This window comes from Zingiber officinale, chromosome 7A (genome assembly GCF_018446385.1).
Source record: "Zingiber officinale cultivar Zhangliang chromosome 7A, Zo_v1.1, whole genome shotgun sequence".
NCBI lineage: Eukaryota > Viridiplantae > Streptophyta > Magnoliopsida > Zingiberales > Zingiberaceae > Zingiber > Zingiber officinale.
In genome coordinates this window covers 26,503,568-26,521,921 of record NC_055998.1, presented here as the reverse complement: position 1 = coordinate 26,521,921, position 18,354 = coordinate 26,503,568, and the positions used below count along the sequence as shown (strand labels likewise).

Below are 18,354 nucleotides of genomic sequence, written 5' to 3'. Positions count from 1 at the left end.
AACTTCTATCTTACTAAAGCGCATATAAGCAAATACTCTATACAGCAAATAATAAAAAAAGCATAAAAGGAAAACTTAAATACTTTCTTACTTGAAGACGGCAAGGCTGGTGCTGATGTGTGATGCTGGAGAATGAGGACTGCTCTGATACCAACTGTAACGACCACCCTTCTTACTACCACTACTATACTACTCTCTAAGGATGACCGTTACTTAACTACTAACTCTACTTAACCGGTATGATCGAAACCACGAGGAGTCCTTACCAAAAAATTTCGGCAGAGTCTCCCCTGTACCGGTGACCAAATTCATCAATACATGCAAATAATAAACCATCAGCCACATGCGGCTGGTATATATACTTCACAACCACGCAGTAATAAGACACAACAACTTTAAAAAAAAACTATTCTAGCAATAGTAAATGAATAAAGCTCCAACAGTGGAAACAACCAAACAAACAATGCGGAATAGACTCAATTAGCAACATCAAAAAAAAAAAAAAGAAACAACTCTTTAACAATCTCAATTGACATAAAGCATAAAGTACGACTCAATTCCCCAGATCTCTCCCACAGTCCTGGCATCACACACCATCCACACCACCTTGTCGCCTTCCTTGCTAAATCTTTTCCTTTCCTTTATCTGCAGTAAGAGGAAATGCAATCTATAAGTAAAATTTGCTTAGTAAGCGCTATCTAACTCACAAAAACACGGATATGCATGTATACAAAAAAGAAACTAGAAACTGTATGCTCTAAAAGAAAATAAAGCATAAACATAGATGCTCATGTTAATCTAAAAGCAAAGAAAAGCTAAGGAATCTACTCATGTAATTCTAATAGCTAAACATGCTATACAAGAATAAAACTGCATGCTGGAAGATAAAGCTAATCATGCTAAATAATTAATCAGGAAACAAATAAAACTAATGTTGCATGCTTCGAATTAAAAGAAGCTAAATTTTCTGACTCTAAGCATAAATGGAGCTTATTTAATTTGTTTTAAAACTTATACTTTATAACTTTAAAATAATAATCAACTTCTCTTGGGCCCAGGCTTAGTACCAATGCGCGCTCTCTGATAAAGACTGTGGTAGCTAGTCACCAGTCCTACAAGGGTAAAGACCTTGGTCGTAACAGGGCCAAGACTTTGGAATTGGTCATCTGAATTTGTTTAACGACAACCTTGGAAGTCGGGTACTAGCCTCTTAAAAATAAAATACTTGTTATCTTTTTAATATTCTTACAATAAAATGTCTTGACATTTCTTTGAGCACTTGGCGTGCTACTGATCCCAATTCTTAAACTTAGGGATCCTATTAAGACCTTGGTCTCTCTTTCTTATAGCTACTCATAACCTCTAAACAGTTTAATAGAGCCCATAATCATTCCATTAAAATACATGGTTGCATGCTTAAATAACAAAGGCTAAAAAAAAAATATCAACTTAAAGCTAGTCATGTTCATGGAGTTAGCAAGTAAAGTACAAACTGTATGCTAAAAGAAACCGAGGTTGTTCCTGTTCGGAACTCATGGAAAAATCCAAGGTTAAAATATTAAACTTAAAGCTAATCATATTCATGGAATTAGCAAATAAAAACTAAGCTACAAGATACACTATATATATGCTGTTCGTGCCCAGTATAGCAAGGTAAAACTAAGCTACAAATAGGCTGTTCAAAACTAAACAATTTAAATTGAGTTTCATGGCAGCAAGGAAAAGCAAGCACCTTAGCTGTACAGAGAATCCGAAACAAGGAAAATAAAGAAGTCTAAACTAAGGTACTACCCAATGCAACCAACTGCATGTTCCGAATTAACCTATTTCATGCTCCATATTTAAACCACCTTTACCAGGCCAATTACAGTAACAATAGGATGCTATAACTGAGATATGTGGATCTAAACTGAAAATTCAGAATACTTATTACATATATATCAGTAACAATGAGATGCTACAGCTGGGATGCTAAAACCGACATCAGAAGGAAGAAATCAAAGCAAGCATGCTGTGGAGATCAAGCTGTGAAAGTAAATCAAATACAACTACTAGGGCATGCAGTGGGAATCGAGCTAAGCATACTGGGGAAATCAAAGGGTTACGTCTACTTGAGCAAACTACTACTTGAGCATACCGTGAAACTAAAGGGGTTACGTCTACTTGAGCAAACTGTGGAAAAAAAAACAAGCAAATAGAATCCCAAAACAACTCTTAACCTCCAACCGAATTCAGCCACACTCAACCATCCCACAACCACCCGGATTTTAAGGTTTGCACAGAGCAATCATTTCATAGAAAAAAAAAATGCATAACAACCCGAAACTAAACCATATGCTTAATCTATACCCTTCATCTTCCTTCATACCTGGAGGCTCACGACAGAAAGCACAAAACCACTAATCTTTACCACATGCTTCAGAAATCAAGAACACAAAGATCCGAAAACTCAATTCACAGCAGCAAGCTTCAAAACAACAACCTTTACTACACGATTCAAAAACAAGGAGAAGCGAAATCCGAAAACCACTCCTACCGCAGGTGAGAAGCTGCTTACAGCATGTTCTTGGATTCAAACCGAGAAGAACGGAAGGTTCTAGGGTTCGGGCAGCTTAAATTCCGGCTCTTCTTCGTGCTCACAGCTTCTCCTCGACGAGAAGTGGAGAAAACCCCTCGGAGAACTTTGGTCGGCCGCCGAAAAACAAAGCCCTAACCTTGTTGCGTTTCTGCCCGAGAGAGAAAAGTCACCGTCACCGCGAGGGAGGAGGAGAGGGATCGAGAGAAATTAATTCCTCTCTTAACTTAACCTCTTTTTATAACCTAGGGTTATTTCGGTTTTAATTATAACTTAAATACTATTTGGTTTGGGTTTCACTAAAAACCCGCGGCTGGTCTATTGGTTAAACGAACCTCTACTTAACCCAAGGTTCACGGTTTGAATTTCGGCTTGGATGTTTTTTTGTCAAAACTTCCTTCGTTTAGTAAAAATATCAAACGACCTCCAAAAATTACATAAAAATACTCTAAAAATTTCTAAAAATCCCTAGAATATTTCTATAGTATTTTTAAATATTTTTAAATTACTTTTGGGACTCGAAATGAAAAAATTTGGAGTGTTACATATGTAGTAATTACGATTTTATAATTACTATAATATAATTATTATTGAACTTTGTACTGCTACAATGTGAATATTAGAAGAATATATCAAATTCATATTGTGGTAGAAACAAAATTATAACGAATTTAATGTGAATTTTTAGAGTATTACAATAGTTACAAAATCATAGTGCTATAACACATCAAATCGATTTAGAATTGAATGCATCTAAAAAGATAATAATGTTTTTATTTAAGAATAGCTTTGCCATTTTAGATGAGACTTGTAAAGCAGGAAGTCCTTTTGAGAGAAAAAAAAGTCACGTTCTAATAAAAAAGTGCACCCTCAATTATTTCCCAAAAATTTAAGCTCCAGGTTAAACACGTAATGTTAAACACTCTCAAATATAAAAAAATTAAAATCGATAAAAAGGAACATTTGCAAAGTCAATGCTCCTCTCCACGATCAGTTTGCCCAGAAATTACATATGGATTGCAAATTTTAGTTTTCAGTGGCCCGAATTGCAAAACCTTCAATAAGAAAGGTGGATGGGCGGGTGTTCGACAAACGGGTATGTTTAGGTTTGCTTAGTTGTCTATAAAAGTTCTCATATTGTAAAATTCTCAGAAAAAAGTTGTTAGACGAATAAAATATACAATGTATTTAAAAGCATTAACTAAACGGTCAAATACGGGAGGAACAAAGAAGATCAGAGTCTCTCTCTCTCAAGTCGCAATCCAAGTGATCACCTTCCCCTTCCTTCTTCCAATCCTTGGTCGCTACGAAGTATGAATCCAGGACTTCTCCTCCTCTTCTTTGCCTTCTGCTTCCTCTTCTCCTCCGCCGTCCCCCAATTCAACGATAATAAGCCGGGGATCCTAACTAAGAACGATACAAATGGTAGTGATTCCATCTACATCTCCTTTTTCGATTGACCGTCTCAAAAATTTCGCCTTTCGGGGTTGATTTTGTTTTCAGTTATGCATTTGCCTTAAATTTGTTCCCTTTTCCAGAAAATGCCCTCGCTGCTATTGAAGAGAAGTGGGGGATCCAAATCTGGGATAAGGCGGTTGATCCTTGCGAGCCCGGTGCGTGGTGGAGTCTGGAGTATGCTAATCCAAGGATCGTCTGCGACTGCTCTTCAAACTGCACCGTGACGCTGCTGTGAGCGACCTTTTCTGCGCTTGTTCATTTTTTTAAACTGGAGGGCTTTATTATTAATGATCCTGTCTTGCAGTAAGATTTCAGGAAAAATATCTCCCGTGAAATTCCAGTGCAACTCTTTGACTTGACGAATCTTACAACCCTGTGAGTTGCCCTTTCTGTTACTTTCTTGTTGATGTCTAAAAACAGAGATGCATGGGAAATTTATATATACATATACACTATCAGGATCTTCTTCACCTTTGGTCGTTTAGATTACCTAGTCGCTATCGAGTTGCTTTCCTGGAGGCTGTTAGGAGATTAAACTCTTTGATACTTTTTTTTTTCCTTCTTTCAGTCTCTGCTGTGTCTCTATAGGTAGCTTCCTGTTTGTCTGTTCAATATGATTCTAGGCATCATGTGATGCTTGGCTGAAGGTGTCTTGTACTGGATTATTTATTTGGCAATGAATCAGGTGGTTAACATTTTGGGGTTTGAACAAGCATGAAAGAATTGTCATAGTATATGATGGAAACTTTACCATGAATTCTCTGTAAATTATGAAGTTTGTGGATGCAGGGATTTAAGTCGCAACATATTGAATGGCTCAATTCCCCCACAAATTGGCCAACTCAAACAATTGCAGAACTTGTAACTATCTGTTCTTTGGTCTCCTTTTGTGACAGTTGGCAACTACATGAATATCAAGACAGGATTTCAATTTCTTTTTTCACTTATTGCCTAGGAGTCTGGACACAAACAATTTGACAGGCAGCATTCCTTCTGATATTGGAAACCTAACTAAATTGAGACATCTGTAAGCAGAGAACCTCCTTCCCTAATGTTGTTTCCTTTGGTATTTTCCTATAGGAAAGGAATATTTCTTCGTCATAATTGACTCTTCTTAGCAATATGCCACAGAAGTTTGAGTACAAACAGATTGTCTGGAGATATTCCACCTGAATTCGGAGAACTGATTTCTCTAGAGCAATTGTATGTACATTAAATATGTCTCATTTGTTTTCTTTTATGTTTAAACTGACAGATTAACTCTATTCAATTAGGTATATCGACAGCAATGAACTGACTGGTTCACTGCAATTTGGGACACATGTAGCTTCACAGAATACACTGACTGGACTTAAGATCCTGTAAGTAACTCCTGAAACAAGTTCTTCATCATTGGCACTAATACATGTAATGACATATCTGAATGTATGCAATTGTATTGTTGTCGTTCATTATGCCTACGCTCCATACACATGTTACCACACATCAGTTATTTTCTTTAAAAATATTTTTGTGGAATGACTATACACATGACTTCCTTTATGAATTCAGATGGGCATTTGACAATAACTTTACTGGACCTTTGCCAGAAACCATTGGAAGATTCACCAATCTCAAGGATCTGTATGTAAATATTTCCCTTTTATATATCTTCTTATACAGATGTCTTTTGCATATTTTAATCTTCAGTTTTCCAATTCTTGCAGAAGGATATTTGGTACATCATTTGAAGGACCTATACCTCAAGAATACAGTGCACTTGCAAACCTGGAAACCTTGTATGTAATTGGCAAATTTCCTCTTTATTTATTTATTTATTTATTTTTGCTACAGATCAATGACTAATTGAGTCCAATACCATAAGTTGCTCAACTTTTGTAATACCTTCAGTATCTTAATGATTTGATGATATTCTTTGATATATTGCAAGACATTTATATCTCTTGAACCTTAACTGTGAGAAATGCATGAAAAATATAGGGGTATTATCTATGAGGTTAGGTGGTAACTACAAGAAGAGAAATTAATCATGAAAGATGTACTGTAATAACTAGTAACTATAATGAATTTGCTTGAAATTAATTTCATAGTCCGTTTGGGCTTATGTGGATACCTAGATATCATCTTTATATAAATCACAATCAGACAATAATCTGAAATTTGTTCATACATGGTTATTTTAAAATTGGGTCCCATAGATCATTTTACTATATTTTTGGAAGGAAAAAATAATTGATATTTCATATGTCACAAATTTGGTAGATGGGAAATAAAGAATCAAGAAGGAAATGATATACTAGATTCATCAGATACGCTTAAGAAAAAAACACTGTTCACCTTTAATTATTCACATGAAGCAGATAATAATAGAAAAGTGTAAAGCATGCTCCACTTAGATTGACCAATCAAGCAAACAAATGAATTAGCCACAGTAAATTTTTGTGCAAAAAAAAAAGACAAATGAATTGACCATGTTAACATAACTCGGGGATAAAAGAATTCAAGGGAAGTGCATGGATGCATTCTGTATCATGCAAAGAAAGTAAATAATGGTATTACAATAAATCATACCATCCAAGAAACATGCCTTGATTCCATTGATCCAAAGTCCAAACAATCTATGGATCCTATGACTCAAATGTGGATTTTCTAGTCATATTCTGACATTTGACTCAAATGCTGCCACCGTAGATAAAAATCATACTAACAGGAGATTCTTTTATTTTAGCATCTCACTTTGTTCACTGTTTTATTTAGGCTTATGTTTTATTTTAATTTTGTATGGAAAATTCGTCCATGTCCATGTCCATGTCCATGTCCATTTCATTTTCTTTCAAAAATGATCCGTTCACAATTTTAGTTGAGCTTCATTTCTTGTCTTTGTCAATGTTTTAACCCTCACTTGCCTTTTCCACAGGAAGCTGGGTGACTTAAAAGATCAGAGTTCATCTTTGGTTTTTTTGGAGAAGATGACAAACTTGTCCTTTTTGTAAGTTCTACTTTCAGCAACTTCATTACCAAAACAATATTCTGATGCTGTTCTCCAAATCATTAAATATTGATATGTTATTGTTAACAGATCATTGAGAAATTGCCTAGTTGATGACTCAATTTTTTACCATTTCCAAAACTTTTCCAGTTTAATATTCTTGTAAGTTATTCTACATTTTTTCCATTTAAAATTATGAAATTCATATTTACTCCTTGTCAATAAGAAGTTAATTATATCCACAAGATTGAATGTGATTTTTTATATGTGTTTATATGAGGATAAATGAGATTGAAAGGACCTCCATCTTCTTTTAAAAGAAAAAAAACACAATAAAGAATCTAATTGCAAAAGGTTGAACATTATGGTGAAGGTTTAATATTGCGTTCAAAAAAAAGATATTAGTGATTTTCATGAAATTGTTTAAAATATTTTTCTTATCTAATGAACTTATAAGTTGCTTGCGATAGAAAGTGTATCTCTCTCCCCATACCAATCGCCATTACAATCTTATCTTTAGTGTCTCTACTCATTCATTGCTAAGAGCAAGGAAATAATTGTAACCTTACATGTAAAGTGTACTTCCACATGAAATCCACAATGTTTCAAGGTACGAGTTGTTTTTGTCCCCAGATCATCCCTTTATGGTTTAAAATTATCATATAAAGATGCACTTGCATTTGTCAAGAAGTAACTACTAGATGATCCTCATTTCCAATGGTAACTTAGCATGCCATTGGAAAAAAAAACATCCATCACTATCTGACTTACCTCTCTCTATCGTTTTGTTCTATGATTCTATTAAAGATGCAGAGAAAGATATTGAAGTGTTTTTCTGTATAAAATTTAATAATTATTTGGGAATACTGTCCTAGTTGGCATTGTTGGTGTAATTGTCCCTAGATTGACTAGTTTGACTTAAGCTTAAGTTTTGATGTTTGACAATATATGGAGATTATAGGTGCAATTGTCCATCAGGGAGAATGTTGGTGCAAGTCTTCTCTGGTCAAAGGTTGACCAGTTTAAAGTGAGAGAGTAGTCAAGTAGGTCACTATTGACTGGATACTTGATTGGGAAAGTCCTAACTGGAGGTTAGGCAAGGGCAAAACCAACAGGATGGTTGGCAGAAGAAGAAAAAGTAAGTGAATTAATGTTGATCAAATACTTGGTGGGAAGAAACGGTAAAGTTGTTGCTTTGTGACCAAAAGGTCACGGGTTCGAATCCTGGAAACAGCCTCTTGCAAAAAGCAGGGTAAGACTGCGTACAATGGATCTTTCCCCGGTACCCCGCATGGCGGGAGCTTCGTGCACTGGGCTACCCTTTTTTTTTTAGATACTTGGTGTGAAAAGTCATAGTAAGTGAAGTCGAGCAATAAGAAAGTCCTAGTAAGTGAAGCTGAAGCCAGACAATTGGAAAGTCCTAGTGAGTGAAGCTAGACAGTGGTGAGTGAAGTCAGACAATTGGAAAGCCTCGGTGAGTGAAGCCAGGTAGTGAAAAAATCCTAGTAAGTGAAGCTAGGTGGTGAGAAGTTCCGGTGAGTAAAGGCGAACAGTGAGGAAAGTCCTGGTGAGTGAAGCTAGGTAGATGGAAAGCCCTGGTGAGTGAACTCAGGTAGTTGGAGTGAAGCTGGGTAGTAAGAAGTCCTGGTGAGTGAAGTCAGATAGTGAGGAAACTGTTGTGAGTGAAGTCCGACATTAGAAAATTCAAGTGGGTCAAAGGTTAACCAGACACTTAGTGTTTGGAAGTCCAAGTGAGTCATGGAGGACCGAACACTTGGCACGAGGAAAAAGTCCAAGTGAGTCAAAAGATTGACCGAACACTTGGTGGAGAATCCTAGCAGGTCAAGGGTGCCCAGATGTTAGGCAATGAGGAGTCCCAACAGATCATGCTTGATCGGATGTTGGCCAAGGAACTCTAGGACTCGGGTTCAGGAGCTAGGGTTGCCAAATCAATTAGTAAACAATTTGGCAGAGTTAAGCGATTAAGCTCCAGCTTAATCGCTTAAGGCTCAAAATCGCGACAACATAAAGCTGTTGAATCACTTAGGATAAGCGATTCAGCAGGCCTTAAGCGATCAGGGTTATCGCTTAAGATCCTTTCTGTGAAGGAACAGAAAGGTGCTAAAGCAATTACCTTAATCGCTTCAGCCGTGGTAAGCGATTAAGCAGGAAGCTTAATCGCTTACGGCTATTTCTCGCGAGAACAGAAGGGTACCTAATCGCTTTAGTTGAGTGATTAGGCATGTCTTAAGCGATTGGGGTAATCACTTAAGGTTCGAAAAAATAGCCGTTATGTAGGTTCTGAGCAGGTTGTTGACGTGGTAATCGCTTAAGAGATTCTTAAGCGATTAAGGATTCGAAGGTAACCCTAGCAAAGGGTTTTTTGTGATTGTTCTCTACACAACACTTAACGCAGTTCTTGGAGCTTAGCGTTGTTGCATTTTCTTCTACCAAGAGGCAGATTCGAGCAACAAGAAGAGAGCAAGCTAAGATTTCATTGTTGTAATCTCGTGTAAGATTTCATTGTATTTGTTCTTGCTTTTCTTGGTGTATTTCATGTTGTGAATGTGTACGAGGCTTCTCCACCTCCGAATTATTTTTGAGAAGGAGTGTTTTCTTAGTGTAGATGTGTGCATTGTGTGGATCCTTGGATTAGTCACCTCAAGGAGGTGGATACCAAGTAAATCCTCATGTCAGCATTGGAGAGTTCTTCACTTCCAAGTATTTGTTGCAACTCATCTTAGTCGAAGCGAGAGAAGCTATTCATACACTAAAGTCACTAAACAACTCTGATGGAATGTATTAGTTTCATCTAGAGCTAATCATACACAAGTCACTAAATAACTCTGATGGAATAGAGATATTTTATTTCCTTGAAATTTTGAAGAATTTCATTTATTCACTTCTCTACATTTGTCTTCAAGTTGCATACTAATCGTTCCAGGGACTTGAGTCATAACAACCTAAAAGGATCTATACCAAAATATCTGAAGAACCTTACCTCATTACAGTATCTGTAAGTCTCAGTGTTTGTTATCTGTTTGACAGCATAAAATTATTTATTTTATATTATTCAGTTTTCATCTTTAGCTTGTATACTTTGCATTGTACTTTTCTTCAAACTGCTATAAATACATACAAAGCACCAATGCTACTATGATGTTGTTTTCCATAAGCTTTTGTGAGATACTGATACCCTTTTCTGTTCTTTGAACTTTTTCATCCGATGTCATAATCAGAAATTCTGGATGCCTAAGTCGGTAGTATGGTTGGTCCATTAATCGAATTACATAAAACAATCTCTTATCTTGGTAGATCAAGCTTTTTTTGAAATAGGGGCAACAGTCAATTTACTGTGGTCCAGTCAAATTTGCGCTGCTAGGCGTCCTACCTAGAATTTCATAATATTTTTGAAAGTAGTATTCACACTATTTGGTACTACTGCCCGCACATCCAAGACAAACAATTGTAATCTAGATTCCTTTTCCATTATTTCCTCTTGATCTACTCCTAAAGAGATTTGCTTGGGTGTTTCACTCTTCACCAACATCCTTACTTCTAAAAGAAAACATTATGAATTATGAATTTTTTGGGCTTTGATAGATCAATGTTGAGGTTTATGTAGCTATGGAGGAAGATATAGTAGCATACCAAGTCTGCAGACTGCTTTGCTTGCCCTCCAGACAACAAACTGGTTAATAACTTGAAATTTTTTCCTGACCAAACCAAATTAACCAAACTCGGATCTGATTGAACCTTTGATTATCAAATCAGCTAGTTCGATTGTAGGTTGGTTGAAGGTTCAAAACGAAAGAAAAAAAATTGAAAGGATCTGAGCAACTAATTGTTGCTTAAAGAAATTGAAACTTTTATGAAGTTTGAAAAAAAATGTAAATCAAAATCAATCTGATCTAAATTTTACCTTTTTCACTTGAATTGAAAATCCTAACCTTGAACGCCCTTGCTAGACTTTTCATGTTTAAAGAAAATACAACAACAACAACAACCAAGTCTTTTCCCACTAGGTGGGGTCGGCTATATGAATCCTTTTACGCCATTGAGCTCTATCTCCTATTATATCATCATCTATATTTAAATAAATTTTATCTTGTTTTATTGTTGCTAACCAAGTCTTTTTTGGTCTTTCATGTTTAAAGAAAATACTGAAAATTAATTGATAGTGTAGCAAATTTTATTAAGAGCGAGGACCTCTACTAAAAAGTTGATTTAATTTTGCAAGGGCTAAATATATAATGTTTTCTCAGATTGCTTTTCTGTAAAGAATTCATATTCCAAAAGACCATTTACTTTATTATCCGTTTGACTCATTATTTCTTCAAGGCAGCTTATCTCCTTTGTTCTGTTTGAATAAAAGTTGAAAGTTTAATTCTTATTTATTTTCTTTCCTTTTGAATAGAAATTGATAATTTAGTTGTTATCCTGCAATTATTATTCTTTAATGCTTCAAATATACCTCCTTTCTCATTCATACCTAAACTATATGCTTATCAATTCTAACATTTCTTATATATTTATCTTTGTGCAGGTTTCTAGGGTACAATAGCTTGACAGGAACTGTTCCTTTAGAGCTTTTACCTGAAAGTTTGACTACACTGTAAGTAACATCACTGATTTCACATGTTTTTGTTCAAAGCATTGTGGACTAATATTATTGATGTAGCATTTTTCTTTTGAACAAAAAGTTTTTTATTAATTACAAAGGGTTGGTCTAAATTTTTCTACCATACTTGGAAAAAGTGAGATGTGATTATGGAGTTGGCAGTATCAATGACAATTTTAATTTAGACAGCTTATCAACCTAACCACAAATAATGCTCACGATAATTTTTTGCTTTCCAATTTGGCACGTCAAGTGTTGTACAAAAGAATACTGATGTGGTTTCTCTATGCTTGGTGCCTTTTGCAAATAAACTCCTGCAGAACTTTCTTCTAATGAACTGACATTGCCAATGTTTTCTTTTAACTAACATCCAGAATATATCATGTAACACTTGAATTGTATCTCTTGGTCAAGAAAGGAAAGATACTCCGGATGCTTCATTTTTTTACTGGAACTGCATGACTAAAGTAGTAAGGAAAGACCTTCTATATACCCTCCCATGGCCATGTGGGGGCGTCCGGGTCAGCGTATGACCTTTTGCGGAAATAAGGAAAGACATTCTATAGTGCATCAGCAACTCATAACAACTGTATTTAAGTTAATCAAACAAAGAAACTATGGATGCTTCATTCTTTACTGGAACTTCTTGACTAATGTACTAATGAAATATTTTCTGCAATGCATAACTGAACTTCTTAGAATACGATACAGGACAGTGGTACCTATGAATGAAGTATGTTGGCTTTGAACTCATCTCGTTATCTTTCAATTGTTTCACTTATTTGACAACTTTGTATGTGGGATGTTTTGAAATTATAATTCTATAGTTTAAGAATAGTCAAAGTACGAATGACAACGTTATTCTTGTTAAGAGTTATTGCTCCTTCTAATCAATTTTTTTGTTGCTTATCTACATCAGGATTTAAAAATGTAGCTCACTTTTCTTGCCAATACTAGCACATCTCTGTCACAATATGTTCTTGTACTCTTGTGGTTATATTTCTCTAAGTAACGCATAATTTTAAGCTTTAATTTGTCCATGTTTGATAGAGACATCTCCTTCAACAATCTCTCTGGAGTTCCACCTGAAACGCCAAACCTTTCATTGTACGCTGCTTATTTTATTTCCAACTCGAGCTTTTTCTAAATATCATCAATTTGATCTTGTCTTTCTTCTCTTGCAGGAACTATATTGGAAATTTTATGGACGTGAACAATACAAGCGATAGGTTGAAATACTATACCTTTTGAATTGTGTTTTAAATTAGAAGACAAATAGATTCTATAGTTATACAAGTTGAATCAAGTAGAGTTAAAGATGCGAGATACAATGGGAGACTGATGCAGAGCTCGGAATATGCTACACTGCCTACAAGAAAACTCTTCCTGCGCATGGAATACTTTCCCCTGTATGTGGTAATGTGCTGTGTCTTGGTTTTTGCTCATGTCTAAACATTTGACTCTGATATCAAGCAAAATATTTATTCCATTAGAGTTTAAGTCTTTGTTTGACCAGATTCTGTTAAATTCTCTATCTGATAAATTAACCTTAAGGGCCTCTTTGCTTGATGGCAAACTGAACAATGGACAATAGAAAGGATCATTTTTTAAAAGTTCATCCTCTGTTTGTTCTGGCAAATATTTAGAGAGAATAAGAGAGATCAGAGGTTCCTCTCATTCACCATTTTGGCTCAGCTCAAATCTAACTGTAATCAAATCTCTCATTCTCACCAAAATATCCACTCATGGCTTCTTGCAAATAATATTCACTTGTGACTCCCTATAAAACAGTACCCACTCGATTCTAAAACCCTAACCATCCTCACAAGCACCATCAAACTTCTGAACACCAAACTCAATTAGTTGAATGGTTCTGGTGGTCAAAGGGCTTTAGGTAGTCCAACCAGTTAGGATGCATACAAATTGAGTGTACCAGATGGATTGTATGAACCGAGCGATTTAGATACTTTTTTTCCAGTGTCAGAGCTTAATTAGCCATCTCACTAATTCACATACACTGGGAAAACTATTGTGCTTGACCTATAAAATTCAATTGCCAAATAATACTATCATCCTTCTGAAGGAGAGTAGGTAGTTTATCTTTCGTCATTATTGACCACATGTTGCAAAAACATATATCATTCTCTCACTCACTCTCTTTCTAGTGGAAACTCATTCTTGGTCTACCAGTTATTTCCTCCATAATGTTAGTCAGAAAGATCGTTGTTTTGTTGACTGAAAACATTCATGATTGTCATATGGTGTTTATCATTTGAATTGCTCCAGCTTCATTTCTTGCCATCAATTGTGGCGGGTTAAATCTGACTTCTGGCAGAATTATTTTCGACGAGGATGTCAAACCTCTGGGAAGAGCAGGCTTTGAGATAAACCAAGACCATCACTGGGTTGTGATGAATGCTGCCTCTACCAATTTGGGTCATAACGATATTGTGACTACTGATTATTCAGCAGTGGATACACCAGAGAACCAAATGTACCTAACCGCACGAACATCAACGGGCTCATTGAGATATTTTATGGTCGGATTGAGCAACGGTAACTATACAGTTGTTCTCTATTTTGCAGAGATTGTCATGGATGATAATTCATCACCTTGGGCAGTGGTTGGAAGGCGTATATTCGATATTTCTATTCAGGTACTACATGTTTTCTAACCGGACATTATTCTATGTCATGGATCTCACACACTTTTTGGAAATTACATATCGTTTTCTGAAAATAATGCAGAGTGAGTTGAGGATCCAAAATTTTAACATCATGGACGATGCAAAAGAATACAAAACTCCTGTTACCAAGGCCTTCAATGTGACAATTATGAATGCTGTTTTAGACATTCATCTATTCTGGGCTGGAAAGGGGACCTGCTGCATTCCCGTTGAAGGAACGTATGGACCACTGCTATCTGCAATAAGAATTTCTCCAGGTTTTTGTCCTTCTCCAACCATCATTTTCTCTCAATAAATATTAAAGAATATCATATTTTCTTGCCTGTAGCTCATTCCCCAGTAGAGTCTGAGCTTGGTCACTGTACAAGAAGAAGAGCTGGAGTCATAGTAGGATTTGCAGCTATTGGCATAGCTACGGTAATAATACTCGTATCAATTACTTTTCTATGGTTGGAGAGAATTGAAATTGCTCGTAAAATTGCTCAAACAACTTACCAATAAAATGATTGTGTTGGTTTTACTTTTTCCATTTGCCTGCAAGGTTTGAGTTTCTACTGTGTTCATTGGTGATGTAAAAAACATGAAATTAAATGCAATAGCAGTAAAATTTCCTCAGACGTTTCTTTATTGGAGATATGCAATAATAGCTTATCAATGGCTGAGGAGCAACAACTCTGGTTGATACAATCTCATCTCAACCTAACCCTAGAACTCAATCACTAAATTGTGAACTTTCCTATCACCCTTGGGCATGCTCTCCAAATGAACAGCCAAGAATCCAGATGAAGAGTCATAAGCAAACTCAGCAGGAGCAGCAGAACCTAGCAGACATCTCCTGGGCTTCACTGAAGAATAGGCTCCAAATCTACCACATCCTTTCACTTCCATGCACACCATTGCTACAGCCTCATGCTCTGTTGCCGCCGAACCAGAATCCTTCAACACATGGTATGTGAGACCTACCACTGCTCCTCCTGCATTGTACATGTCCACCAAACCCACCGGTGCAAATCTGAAGCCAGGTGCCAAATCCTGCATCAAATAGCATAATACAACTTCAGGTGCTAGCAAAAACACAAGAGGTTTGTGGAATTCTATCCAATTCAAGCAAACCAACCTTGATGGGAGAGACTGTAAAGATCTCATGCTCCAAAACCATCAAGGAAACAGGGATAGCAGCTTGGTGAGGGAGGACCAAAAGCTGCCCAGAGGTTTGCCGGTAGGCGACACAATCACCACTCCAATCGCGATCAGAGGCAACCTCTGAGATGAGCTGCACATCAGTTGCAGTCACAGTGCAGGTTAGAGCCTCCGAGGTGGTTCTGTGGAACACATTCTTCTTCTCCGTGGAGCTCCATGCTGCGCCTTGGCAGTTGAAGACTCCGACAACTCCTGTGTATTTGTTCATGTTCCATATCTTCAACAAACTGACCAAAAATGCAGATCAACATTAGTAATATTAAACCATCAATCAAAGCTTCGGGGATCATTCTCACCTGATGCCATCTCGAGTGGGATCGGAGAAGAGGCAATCTCGAGTGGGTCGACCGGGCAATTGAGCACGGAGGGTCGATCCATCCGGCAAGACCAGTTTCTTGAGTAACTTAAAGTTGTGCTTTCCGGGAGCGTCGCTGCAAGTTGAAAAAGAGTGAATATCCATCTGAATTGCTCATTTTGTACGATTTGATGATCTGATTGATGGTGGTGGTGCAAATCTGGTTAAGCTCACCTGACATAAACCGGTCCGCCGCTGATGGCGCGAGCAGAGGCATGGTACTCCGCCGCCGGATGGAAAGAGTGGAACATGTCCCAGTCAGGGAGCATGATCTCACCGAGGAAGACGCTGTTGTAGGCGACAGAGGCGATGTGGATGGTGTGCGACTCCGTCTCCCTCGGGTAGAAATCGTCCGACGCCCTCACCACCGCCGTCTGCTTCGAGCTACAATTTGCTCCCAAGAACAAGAATCTATCAGTATGGTCGAGTTCATGCATAAGCAGTGAAGCAGCCGGAGAAAGACACTGACCAGTACAGAGCATCGGTGTTGTGGCTCATGCAAGCGATGCATCCATTATCGGGGAAATTCTTGGCGATGGAGGCGTCCAGAGCCCGGTGGTACTGTCTTGTGAGCTCCACCCTCCCTCCGAGCTCGCCGCCGAGGGTCTCCAGGATGCACTGCACGTCGACCTTAACCCCATCGACCCCCGCAGCCGCCAAGTAGCTGTGGAGCTCGTTGTAGAACTTGTAGACGCTCTTGGGATGCACCAGGCCCAGTCCCTGCACCGTGAGGGTGTCCGTCTTCATCCTCGGGTCGTTCTCCATCACTCCCGGCGAGACTTTGGGGTATTTCATCTTCGAGTTGTAGTCCTCCGTCCCCGGTCGGACGCCGCCCCAGTAGCCGGTAATGGCGTGCCACACGTAGACGTACTTGAGGCCGTAGTTCTCTTTGGCCGTGCGGACGATCGTCTTGATCCCGGCGGCGGGGTCGTCCTCGCTCTGAAACTTGCCGTTTTCCTTGATTCCGGTCAGTCGGAGCACAGGTGCATCATCATTATCGGGGCCGACGGATTGCCAGCCGTCGTCTATGATGACGAACCTCGGCGGGGCGCCGCCGTCGGTGAGGCTGCGGAGACCGGCCTCGACGCCCTCCTGCGTTACGTCCTGGTAGAACGCGTCCCACGTGCACCACCCAAAGCAGTCTACGATGCCGGGGAGCTTCTTCTCCGTCCGGTGGCGGAAGGAACGGAGACGCGCCTTGACGGCCTCGAAGGCGCCGGTGATGGCGGCGAAGGGGTCGGAGGTCGCGGCGCCGACGAAAAGGGCGTGGAAGAAGGAGGCCGACTTGGTGTCCTCGTCGCCGCTCTCCAAACAGAGCTCCAGCTCGTCGGCATCGTTGCCCTGGAGGCAGGCGCGGAAGGGGCCTTCGGTCAAGGGGAGGAAGACGACGTAAACCACCTCGTCGTCGCCAGCACCGTTAAAAGATCCAGTTTTGGACTCCAAGAGGAGGAACTGGGTCTCGTGTGGGATATCCCTCCCCTGCTTCCCCATCCTCTGCGCCATCCACCAGAGCTTGAACCGAAAGATCGCCAAGAACCTCACATCCCTGCCAAGAACATCCCGTGAATCAATTCCCGCACCAACAACAAGGCAGCTTCCCGAATGCTCAAATCCGACCTGAGAGTGCCGAGGGAGACGACATGGCGGCTGCTCGGCCCCGAAAACTCAGCGCCGAGGAAGATACCGTCGACAGGGCCGCAGCTAACGGCGGAGCCGGCGACCACGTTGTCAGGGACGCCGGAGAGGACGGTGCGGCCTTTAACCACCAGCTTCGAATCGGAGACCCGAAGGGCCGACGAGATCGTCATCTCCTTTAATTCTGCAAAATGGGATCTTTGCTGGGATGCTGTCTAAGAACAAATCTAAAATGCATCAAGAACCGATTTTGAAAGGGGAAAAAAAGGCGATTAAAAAGCAAATAAAATATTACTTGGGAAGGAGAAGGGGATCCGATGCAACTGGCAGGAGGAGACGACGCGAGAGATCGGCGAGGAAAGAATGAGATGCGATGGGAGAAGGAAAGGGGTGTCTGCTTTATAGGGAGGGGAAGGGAAGGGAGGGAGGCACGAAAGGAAGGGCACCTGTTCATCATGCTGTTCCCAGATCTTTGTTTCTTACGGGTTACCAGATGCGGCGGTTTGATTAATTAAATCTGAAGCTGTAAACAGATGCGGAGATGCAGCAACAGCCGCAGGAAAGGAAAGAGACAGGCGGAGGATTGAAGCGGGAGGTGATGAGACGATCGCGTAGGATCTGATGATGAGATTGAGATGGAATTCGTGGAGACGGGCATTTCACATTTGGATTCGTCCATGGATTGATTGGAGGGCAGAAGAGTCAAGACGGCGGCGAATGGGTACGCGCTGGATCCACGTAGATCTCGTGTTAGATTTTGGCTGCGATAAATGTGGGTGACGTCACAAGGTTGGGGGGCGCACTCTTTCGGGGATGCAAAGAGTATGCGACTTT

The 18,354-nt window shown here is 39.2% G+C and overlaps 3 protein-coding genes across 9 annotated transcripts; 2 read left to right on the top strand and 1 right to left on the bottom strand.

The window, feature by feature from the left end:
* The first annotated feature begins 3,798 nt into the window (after positions 1 to 3,798).
* On the top strand, positions 3,799 to 15,390 carry LOC122001216 (probable LRR receptor-like serine/threonine-protein kinase At1g56140). Of its 6 annotated transcripts, none has more exons than XM_042555848.1 (19): positions 3,799 to 4,000; positions 4,114 to 4,264; positions 4,338 to 4,408; positions 4,823 to 4,894; positions 4,989 to 5,060; positions 5,165 to 5,236; positions 5,308 to 5,394; positions 5,585 to 5,656; positions 5,740 to 5,811; positions 6,951 to 7,022; positions 7,113 to 7,184; positions 9,967 to 10,038; positions 11,569 to 11,637; positions 12,694 to 12,750; positions 12,828 to 12,872; positions 12,991 to 13,052; positions 13,930 to 14,300; positions 14,392 to 14,587; positions 14,659 to 15,390. In XM_042555848.1, the coding sequence occupies exons 10-19, from the start codon at positions 7,003 to 7,005 to the stop codon at positions 14,829 to 14,831; spliced, it is 1,137 nt and encodes a 378-aa protein (XP_042411782.1). In that variant the 5' UTR covers positions 3,799 to 4,000; positions 4,114 to 4,264; positions 4,338 to 4,408; positions 4,823 to 4,894; positions 4,989 to 5,060; positions 5,165 to 5,236; positions 5,308 to 5,394; positions 5,585 to 5,656; positions 5,740 to 5,811; positions 6,951 to 7,002; the 3' UTR covers positions 14,832 to 15,390. The 6 variants fall into 6 exon arrangements, with proteins under 6 accessions (XP_042411782.1, XP_042411785.1, XP_042411783.1 ...); XM_042555851.1 differs by having other exon boundaries at positions 12,954 to 13,052; positions 13,979 to 14,300; XM_042555849.1 differs by having other exon boundaries at positions 5,152 to 5,236.
* Positions 3,889 to 5,882, top strand: LOC121999293 (LRR receptor-like serine/threonine-protein kinase ERECTA). The gene is made up of 9 exons (XM_042553993.1): positions 3,889 to 4,000; positions 4,114 to 4,264; positions 4,823 to 4,894; positions 4,989 to 5,060; positions 5,165 to 5,236; positions 5,308 to 5,394; positions 5,585 to 5,656; positions 5,740 to 5,811; positions 5,867 to 5,882. The coding sequence occupies exons 1-9, from the start codon at positions 3,889 to 3,891 to the stop codon at positions 5,880 to 5,882; spliced, it is 726 nt and encodes a 241-aa protein (XP_042409927.1).
* LOC122001215 (probable galactinol--sucrose galactosyltransferase 6) lies at positions 14,927 to 18,041 on the bottom strand. Of its 2 annotated transcripts, none has more exons than XM_042555846.1 (7): positions 17,816 to 18,041; positions 17,503 to 17,735; positions 16,355 to 17,431; positions 16,060 to 16,269; positions 15,827 to 15,961; positions 15,448 to 15,757; positions 14,927 to 15,362 (listed from the first exon to the last, which is right to left on the bottom strand). In XM_042555846.1, exons 1-7 carry the CDS (start codon positions 17,975 to 17,977, stop codon positions 15,036 to 15,038), a joined length of 2,454 nt encoding a protein of 817 aa, XP_042411780.1. In that variant the 5' UTR covers positions 17,978 to 18,041; the 3' UTR covers positions 14,927 to 15,035. The 2 variants fall into 2 exon arrangements, with proteins under 2 accessions (XP_042411780.1, XP_042411781.1); XM_042555847.1 differs by having other exon boundaries at positions 17,503 to 17,731; positions 17,816 to 18,031.
* Between the last annotated feature and the right edge of the window lie 313 nt (positions 18,042 to 18,354).